General features: G+C 39.4%; 2 protein-coding genes across 2 annotated transcripts; both read left to right on the forward strand.

Annotated features, from left to right (window-relative positions):
• The first annotated feature begins 1,486 nt into the window (after positions 1-1,486).
• On the forward strand, positions 1,487-3,697 carry LOC122049548 (WAT1-related protein At4g01440-like). Its single transcript, XM_042610915.1, has 6 exons — positions 1,487-1,718; positions 1,810-1,872; positions 1,950-2,066; positions 2,152-2,560; positions 3,254-3,405; positions 3,468-3,697. The coding sequence occupies exons 1-6, from the start codon at positions 1,540-1,542 to the stop codon at positions 3,607-3,609; spliced, it is 1,062 nt and encodes a 353-aa protein (XP_042466849.1). The 5' UTR covers positions 1,487-1,539; the 3' UTR covers positions 3,610-3,697.
• A 5,286-nt stretch (positions 3,698-8,983) lies between these two features.
• LOC122049549 (brassinosteroid-responsive RING protein 1-like) lies at positions 8,984-9,717 on the forward strand. Its single transcript, XM_042610916.1, has one exon. It carries the CDS (start codon positions 9,030-9,032, stop codon positions 9,504-9,506), a length of 477 nt encoding a protein of 158 aa, XP_042466850.1. The 5' UTR covers positions 8,984-9,029; the 3' UTR covers positions 9,507-9,717.
• The last annotated feature ends 261 nt before the right edge of the window (positions 9,718-9,978 follow it).

Raw genomic sequence — 9,978 nt, forward strand, 5'->3', positions numbered from 1 at the left:
CACTCATCTTTTGGTGGCGACGACCGCTGGCGAAATGGTATAGGAACGCCGCCCGGAAATCCTTGAAGTTGTTGATGGAACCGATCAGCAGTCTCTTGAACCAACGTTGCGCTGATCCAGAGAGGGTGGTGAGGAAGACCCACATTTCACCCCATCAAAGTACTGGTGAAGTGTGGTCGCATTGTCAAATTTGGTCAGATGGTCATCCAAGTCGGTAGATCTGTTGTATTCTCTGATCGCCAACGGAGTATAATGCAGGGGCAGGGGATCGTCCAGAATCCCTTGTGAAAATTGTTGATTGATTCACTTGGGCGAATCATCGTCCCTCGGCGCCTTCCCTTTCCTTGCATCCCGAACAAGCGCATCATCCGATGAAGATCCCCACTCTTTGTCCGCTCGGCCCCGTTCCTTCAATAGGATCCTGAATAGTGCTCGGTGGAAGGGAATAGGCGCGTTGGGCGCTTCCCCATATGTGTCGTTCGGCTTTTTGTTATTCCCTCGAGCGGATATTTGGTCTGCTCGGTTATCGCGTTCAGCTGGTCGACCAGCAGCTGATGCTGTGGGTTCTTGTGCTTGGCGTTCGGCCAGCGCCTATTGTTATTGTTGCTCCACTATCTTGGCCGCTCGGGCTTATACCAGCATGTCGAGCTCCTCTTGTGTTAGTGTCACCGTAATGAATCATCCAACATCCTCCATCTTCTCATTCGGATGCAAGATAGTGCCAAACAGTAATAACGTGTACCTTCATCGGTGATGGACCCCTTTTTATATAGAGCCTAGTGGGTGGCATGCACGCTTCTCGAGGTGTGGGTGCGTTCTCCGATACATCCTATGAAACGACCTGCCAGGAAAATTTCTCTGACGTCATACCTTAACAAGGCATGCATATCCCTGACAAGACAGTAGAAACTTCCGTCGTACGATTCGCCTATCGACCATGCCTCATGTCAGCGACACTATCTCCCAAAAGGATGTCAAGAAATGCTGCAGTGGTCTCGTTGCTTGGCCGAGTGGAATAACCGCTCTGCCGAGACTCCGCTCCGTCCTTGACTGGGTCCCATTGCTTGGCCGAGCGGGCTAGCTGCTCGGCCGAGACTCCTCCGCTCTATCGACCTCGGGCGCTCTCCTATGCGGTACCTGTATAGCTAGTAACATGCCCTCCTCCGTTTGGCCAAGCTATTCGGGCTCCTTTGGCGTCCTACTATTTCGTACTGAGCATCGACTATCTTACATATTATCTCGAACTAGATAGATTGTCGCTCAGATATTCCTTCCGTCGATCGGGCTCTGACTGCCCCCACCTACCGTCACAAAGCCTCTTTCTACCGCCGCATCAGTGCTTATAATCTGCATATATATTAAATATTAGTTTAGTTAAATATAATTGCTTCGAAAAGAATATTGCTATTAAATTATTAATCTTTTGTTCTTCTCCTGCGAGAAGCCTATAAATATTGACGGTGTCAGTGCGGAACTCCTCGCCCACTTCCACTCCAGCATTGATAGTCACCTTCCAAAGCCGGAACGCTGGCGGCGGCCATGGCGGCGAGTGAGTGGACGCCGGGCCTCATCATGGTGGCCGTCGACGTGGTTTTCGCCGTCATGAACACTCTGATCAAGGAAGCCACTGAGCGCGGCCTCGACCGCGCCGTACTCATCACCCTCCGCCAACTCGTCGCCGCCCTCTTCATGGCCCCCGTCGCCTTCTTCCACGACAGGTCCCACTGTCATTCCCATCAGCATCCATCAAACCAGAGCATGAAGCTCTCTCTCTCTCTCTCTAATATGAATTGATCTGACTGATTGCAGGAAGACGAGGCCGAAGCTGACCTTGGAGATCTGTGTTTACCTCTTCTTCAGCGCATTGCTCGGGTGATTATGATTAATCTGGTCGTTTAGTTTCCGTTTGTGATCGAAAAAAAAAAACAGAATGATGGTTGAAATTGCAGGGCGTCGTTGACGCAGTACCTGTTCTACTTGGGAATGGAGTACACTTCTGCTGCGTTCGCCTGCGCTTTCCTCAACCTCGCTCCCGCCTTCACCTTCCTCATCTCGCTGCCGCTAAGGTACTCTTTCAACTTCCTCAAAATGTCACGTTAATGTTCGATTTTAGTAATCAGAAAACGTGGTGATCATTAATGGTTTCTCCAGATTAGAATCCCTCGACTGGAAGACCAAACCAGGGCTGGCCAAGGCCCTGGGCGTTTTCCTCTGCTTCCTCGGCGTCACCGTGCTCACCTTTTACCAGGGGCCTGCGCTGCAACTCAGTCATGCATTTCGTCGAACACCCAGAGGGAGACCCGAAAGGGAGAGCTACTCGCCGTCAGGGAAATGGCTGAGGGGATCGGCGGCGCTGCTCGGCGGCAGCTTCTGCTGGTCGTCGTGGTTCCCGCTGCAGGCCAAAGTGGGGAAGAAGTACCCGGCGATCTACACCTCCACCGCAGTCATATTCTTCCTCGGGTTTCTTCAGGCGGCGGCCGTGAGCTTGGTCACCAGCAGAGGGAGGATCTCCGCGTGGCTTCTCGAGGATAAGTTGGAGATCGGCACCGTCTTCTTCGCTGTAATGTATCTTCTTCTGTTTAGTAAGAGAAATTTACCTTTTACTCTCCAGATTTATGGAATTATCAAAAGGTCCCTAAGCTTTGGTAATTTTATGGGCAGAAAATTAAAAGTGTTTTACAAAATATTAAAATAATATTCTTATCATATTTATCATTTATTTTTTTATTTCAATATTCTTTATTATTAGAGAAAAATAGTAACTTTAGTGGCCCCTCTACGCCCCATGATCTAAGAAGGACATGAGTAGAGAGATTTATCTTACTACGATCTTTATTAAAATTACTGATTGTCATAAATATTATACCTATCAAAATTACACTACATATTATTATTCTAATATTTTAGTAAAAAATATTTAAATTTAATTAAAAATTTAACTTGCTTAAAATTATTGTAATGATATTGTAGTGGCTACTATGTAGACTATAAAAGTTAGATGAGAAGTTCTGTTATTCCTAAAACATCTCAACTAAACATCTGTGGTCATTTTAAAAACAGTCAAACCTTAAGGGATGTTTTCAAAATTACTTTATAGGTCAACTGCTGAAAATATTTTTATAGTTTTACTATTACTACTTTGCCCTATACTTTTATGAATATTACTAAAATATTTGTATAATTCATAGTTTTTTAAAGGAAAATATAATTCATGTGCATTTATATTATAAATAAATAAATAAAATAAAACCAGGGTGCTTTGGGCTCTGGTGTCGGCTTCTTGGCCATGTCATGGTGCGTGGAACAAAGGGGCCCAGTCTTCACTGCAGCATTCACTCCCCTCGTGCAAATTATTGTTGCAGCCATTCAATTCCTCTTCCTCCACCAACAAATCTTCCTCGGCAGGTATTATTTATTTATTTATTTATTTATTTAAATAAATATTAATGGTGTAAGTAAATTGGCAGTGTGTTGGGCTCAATTTTGGTTATTCTTGGGCTCTATTCTCTCTTGTGGGCCAAGCGCAATGAGGCCCATTTACTTCAACCAAAGCCCCAACGACCCATCGAAGCCCATGAACAGAGCCAACAAGCACAACCACAAGTCTAATTCATGAAGCGATTATTTGGAATTCATGAGGTTGATTATAACTTTTCTATGATTAATTTAGAACCATTATTTTAAAATAAAACACATATCTAGATTTATTTTATTAGAATAAAATACTTATCTTGTCGAATATTGAGTTTGTTTGCTATGATTTTGTTGCAAGCCACGCCACCAAGAAATTTGTAGTTACAAAGCATACAACTTTACCGCTACAACTTAGACAAGCAAGTAGTCATTTATTTTACTCAAACCTTTATCCAAGTCTTAACTTAGAATTTTTCTACAACTAGTTTCTTGAGTTAACTTGCACTTTTAGGGCAAGTAATCTTGTCGTCACCAAGTACTTAATGATCAATATAACAACATACACGGTGCAAGAATTATTCAATATTAAGCCGTGTCAATTAGATCCATTTAGCATCAACTTGTTAGTTACTTTATTAATAAAGGTTAAAGTCGCTTGTTAATCATTTATCTTACATCAAAGCGAGTTTTGACTTCCAAATTTTCAAGTTTGAACTAGTTGAATAAAAAAAAACTCAATTAAGTTAATCGAAAGACGCGAAAATCATTAGCCCAAAAGAATATTGATGTCCCAATCTAAATAAGATTGTGTGTGTGTGTGAGCATGTTTGAGTCGTACGGCCTACATGTTAAACATGGTAAAATGGTCGATTAATTAGACTTTTAAGCTATTTTGACTCTTGCATTTAGAGACAAATTAAACATGCCGGCTAAACACGGTTGCGGTGAATATTATATAGTAGAATTAGGTATCATATATCATGGGAAATAATTACTATTAATTAATTAAGAAGGATTAGGTTGGTGACATTCCAAGGGAGAATACTTACTATATATTTATATAAGAAAGAATGTAGTTTCATATTTGGACTTTACCTTCTTCTTTATATAAGATATATTTTAATAATAATAATAATACAATCTACTCTTATTTTTTTAAGAAAAATAACAAAAGGTATGAGAGAATTGTATTAAAAGCAATGTCAAACCAATGACTAAGGATTCTATTATTTTATTTTCAATGTGTTTTTATGCAATTAATTAGTGATTAAAGACGTGTGAACAAAAATGTCACGAGTCACGACCACATTGAACGAGGGGATATTGAGCGAGCCGCGTAGATTTCATGTCACATTGCAAGTCATTAATTAATTATATAGGTATTTATATACATTTGTTCATGATCGATCGACAACATGAAATGTCACGATCTCCATTAAAGGGATGCCGTATCAAGCCATGCATCTCCCTATTGCTATTAATTAAATTCTATCTATATTTTTCTAAAAGAAAATTAAAAGTACGTAAAATGGTTTATTTATGAAAATAGCAATATTTTTAAATAATAAATATAGGAGATAAGTGAAACATTTTGGAAAGCTATTTATAACTTAGTCATTGCGCGTTGGAAAACTATAGCAAACCTATTGTAACAAATCTTCCCTTATAAAAATTAATTTAATATATCCCTTGATCTTAGCTCACGATATTATCAATTCTAAAATGAACAATCAGATAAAATCATTAATAAACTTTTTTAAAAAATCAATATAAAAAAATATTAACATAATAAACATTTTATTATGAACTTCGCTAGAATATTAGTTAGTAAAGATCATTTAATAAAATAGTAAGATTTATTTAATTGAAATCTTGCTAGCACATGTGGCATGCCCTCCATGCTATTTTTCTTTCAAATGAAATAGTTTAGATTTATAAAAGTATTTAAAAAATAGTTGAAATCAAATATTTAATAATTTATTTAAGCGCCTTTTAAACAATTAGGAAAAGTATAGAGCATTTTAAAATTATCCTTTCTAAAAAAATAAATTTTGAAGTATATCTTATAAATTCTAGCTACAGTTTGAGAAATGTTTTTTAGATTTAGATATTCTCAAACCTCTATATTTTTTTACCAAAACTGAGACTTAAAATACGTCTAAAAAACTAAAAAAAGCACATTACCACTATACTGTTGCCTTACTTCTTAGACCTCTATAGTTGTTAATGATACAAGAAGTGATCAGTGCTATATTCCTATCGTCAAATATAAGTTGTGCTCAATTCATATATATATAGAGAGTGATTAGTTCGATCTTATGAAAATATTTTACTGGTCGTTGAGATTAATTCAGAAAGTACAAATAGGGGCCTAGCAGATAGCCCAATATCACGAGTGATTAGAATATCATGGGCATATGAAATGTTCCATGTGGGAATTGAATTCTCGTTACATGAGTCCGTCCTAACTCTTACTATCACATTGTGCCTCGGGAGGCAAGTTATGCCTACTTCATATATCAAAAGTTGATACGACACCTCAAGTGCTTCTCCACGTTCATCCCAAGGCATTTAGAAGAGAGATAAATCATGATGATCGAATGATATATTTTTAAGTGAGAGATTTTATTCCCTAGGAGAATAATCCATATGATTCGAGTCTTATTTTCATTTGACAATCTACTAACTATTACCAACTCAGTTACCCATGGAGACAAGTTATGCCTACTTTTTTTTAGTTGGTACTGTTGGTGTAGATTGCATTAATTAGGTGCAGGTTGCATTAACAGTTTGATTTTAATGTATGACAAATAAGTTAAAGTTATACGGATTGTTTATCTAACGCTTCTACTAAGTATGCAGGAGTTGACTAGTCTGAAGGACCTGACACTAGGATGAAATTTAGCTAGGTCCATGGGGCTCGATAGCTGGTGAGAAATCTAGCTAGGTCTATGGGTCCGATAGTTGGTGTGAAATCCAGATACCTCCACGAGGCCCGATATCTGACGGGAAGTCCGGTTGGGTCCGCGGGACCTGACAACTGGCCGAAGTCCAGTTGGGTCTCCGGACTTAACAACTGGTGGGAAGACCTGATGGGTCAGAGGTAAGTCGAGTGACTACAAGTGGTAAGTAAAAATAAGCAACTGGATGAGAGATCCAGTAAGAACACGTTCCTCATAGAGAACTGTAGGTGTCGATCCATCTTAGGTCAATTTAGGAAACCTGAACTAAGACATTGACTAGATCCCGGTCTTGGAGAGACAGGATCTAATTACTACTCATATTCTAGTATGTTGTGCTAACTCTGTTTTATAGGGAAAAATATATTTTTAGGTTGCCCAGGACTAACCTTTTCTGCAGAGGAAAGCTACTAAAGAAAAGAGGTCCGGGCGCTCGAAAGAAGTCCGAGTGCCCGGACCAAGCTCACCCGGGCAGGCCCCAGGCGCATAGGCGGTCTAGGCCCTCGGAGTTGGTCCAGGCACCTGGATCCGAAACTTCATCCACAAGCTGACGTGGAGCGCGTCGGTTGGCCGAGCCAAGTAGTCCAAGCTCCCAAAATGGGCCTTATAAAGGCCTTCGACCCGGAGCTTCAAAACAACAACTACTACAAGTTTTTTCTTGCTCGATACTCTAAAAAGGCTCCCGCAACGCTGCTACACTCCACTAACAACTGATGACCAAAACTTTTCAATTCTATTGTTGTTGTTGGTAACTTTTTCTAGTTCTTGTACTTACCTCCTATAACTTGTAATCTTTTGCGAACTGTTAGTAGATTGTCCAATGAAAGTATTCGACGAGTGCGGACATTGGAATAGGAGTCGTCGAAGGCTCCGAACCAAGTAAAACTTGATTTGTTAGTATTAGTTCATTTTTTTCTTTCGCTGCATACTTCGATTAATTCGCTGTCGATTTTCATGATCGCTATTCACCTCTCCCCTCTCTCTCTCTAGCGTTCTTTTCAATCCTACAGGCACAATGTATCCAATTTACGCCAATTAATCCTAAGGATTACTAATCTAGTCCTATAAAAATTTTCATCAACTACCAAAATAAATCAGGAAGTATTATAAAAATAAATCAGAAAACACTCGCAATTCGCATTCGCCCCATTAGAGCATCCACACGAGCTTCTCTATCCAAAATGTATAATTTAGGGTAAAAAAGTTACTTTATTAAATTTAGATATCCACTTTTCAAAACATCATATATCAGCTTCCCTATTTCTTCTCTCTCCTCTATAATGTTTAGGAAATGGAATCCATTCCCTAAATTTAGAGAAGTACTGTTCATAAATGCATAATTTAGGGAATGGATAGGGTAGCTAATGTAAAGATTTTTTAACTACCCTATTTAAACTTTAAAGTAAAATCTTTAAATAGGATATCTGATACATATGCTCTTAAATGAGAGGGTGATAATGCATTTGCCCACCTTATCATCAAAATGATGGAGGGATTCGTATTCAGCGTGCAAGAGTGTGACAAAGAGATGGTAGAATTTGTGGAAAATACATAACTCTTATCGACATCAGATAACGATTGAAAAGACACTGTAGACAACAAGACTTACGACCATCACTATATAGGAAACGAGTCGTCGTTGCAATAGATCATGGGGGACAAACAACAACTAGATCTGAAGCCACAAAGGTATGAGGGTGTTTTGATAAATATTAAAATTTGACATCATTTTGAGAATGTTCTAAAACTTAGGGGCATTTTATAATTTCACCTCTACTACTATTAATAAATAATAATACCCAAATTAAAAAAAAAATCTGACATAGTAGGAGATAAATACAGATAACATTAAATTTAAATACATAATAGTATAAATTCAGATTATGAGTTCTTGAAAATTGATTTTTGATCATTCCGTTAAAAATATTATGCACCTACCATATAGGTCTTGGGGCTAAAGTATTTATATCAATTACTCTATTCAAAATTTTTATCTTAAATTTTAGATAAAATAATTAAAAAATATTTAAATTAATTATTCTATCTATTCTCTAAATTTAATATATATAAATAATATTTTTTTTTTTAATTTAGGGGATAGTAATTTTTATATCCTAAATTATATATTTTAATAACGAAACTGGTATAGATTTCTAATATCCAAATTTTAACGATTTGTGCACGGTCGGTGAGAGATGACGTCAGGCGATGGAGGCTAATCACATTAATTAATTAAATCCTAAACTAACCATCTAAATTTGGATACTTCATTTTGCATTTGAAGCAGCCAACTCGCATTAAATCATAGATTTCATATTTTATTTTAAATATTTTATTAATAAATGCTATAAATAATATTTTATTTTATTTTTTAAATCTGACATTGGTAAATGATTAATTATTGACTCATAGAAGAACCTCAACCTGTGGTTTAAGTTTAGTAGTATTTTATCAATGTCGAAATTTAACGGTGAATTTTATAATTCTAGTTATGCGCCGGTTTAATCAAACCAAGCAAATTTAGTCAATCGGACCGGACCGGACACGTGCGGTCCCACTGAGCACTACGCTCTATTTATTATTGTCCCCTAACTCCAAACCACCACCACCACCACCTTCGCCGCCGCCATTGCGTCGCCGACTGCTCCTCCGGCGATGGGCTTCCCCTCCGTCTGCTACACGGTGATTCTGCCCCGGCCCGTTGCAATCGTACTCCACTTGCTCGAACGCCTAAAGCTCGCCGTCTCCGCCGCGCTCTTCTTCGTAGGCCTCGCTTCCTCCTCCTCCGCCGCTGCCGACAGCTTCTACCCTTTCGGCTACCCCATCTATCTCTCCGATTCCCCCATTCCACCAGCTGCCGTCAAGTCCCGCCTCCCCGTTGTCCGCTTCTCCACCCTCCGATCCGACGCCGCGCCCCTCTGCGCCGTCTGCCTCGCCGCCCTCGAACCCCGCCACGAGGTCCGCCATCTCGGGAACTGCGCACACGTCTTCCACAAGGCCTGCATCGACAAGTGGGTCGACGTCGGCCAGGTCACCTGCCCCCTCTGCCGTGCCCTCCTCCTCCCCGGGCCGCCCAGAAGCCACCAGCATCAACCGGAGGAGGTTAGCCCTAGGTCTCATTCAATTGGCTAGGGTTTCTAACTCTTCTCTGCTTGTAATACAAAAAATGTTCCTCTTCCTCCTTTGATTTTCCTCTTTATCAATGAATACCTGGCGATCGAGTGCATCAAGAACCCTAATGTTAGATTTGGTCACAAATCAACCAGCAAAGCACTTGGTCATGAAACTACCCACTTCTCATCGTCATTGCGAATGATCACAAGTGAAAAATTATCGAAAGCTACATCATTGATCCAATGCTTGCTCACTCTATGAATTCCAATCTTTTCCTTAAGAAAAAAAAGGAAAGAACTTAATTAGCTTGAGCTTGCAACTACTTTCTGTTTCTTCAGACATTAATTTGCTTATACTTTCCATATCAAAACCACCCATGCGTGTAAACTCTGGGAAATGAACAACCTACCTTTGGCTTCTGATTGCAAGGACAGAAATCATTTGGTTGGACTTTGTTCATCTTCTTCATGAGTGCTAGATGAAAAATATA

This window comes from Zingiber officinale, chromosome 2B (assembly GCF_018446385.1).
Source record: "Zingiber officinale cultivar Zhangliang chromosome 2B, Zo_v1.1, whole genome shotgun sequence".
Taxonomy (NCBI): domain Eukaryota; kingdom Viridiplantae; phylum Streptophyta; class Magnoliopsida; order Zingiberales; family Zingiberaceae; genus Zingiber; species Zingiber officinale.

Excerpts from the sequence above, each read along its gene's own strand:
- LOC122049548 (XM_042610915.1), top strand. The coding sequence starts at position 1,540 with ATGGCGGCGAGTGAGTGGACGCCGGGCCTCATCATGGTGGCCGTCGAC. Across the intron at positions 1,719-1,809 it reads GTCGCCTTCTTCCACGACAG|GAAGACGAGGCCGAAGCTGA; the intron begins GTCCCACTGTCA and ends GACTGATTGCAG. Across the intron at positions 2,561-3,253 it reads TCGGCACCGTCTTCTTCGCT|GGTGCTTTGGGCTCTGGTGT; the intron begins GTAATGTATCTT and ends AAATAAAACCAG.
- LOC122049549 (XM_042610916.1), top strand. The coding sequence starts at position 9,030 with ATGGGCTTCCCCTCCGTCTGCTACACGGTGATTCTGCCCCGGCCCGTT.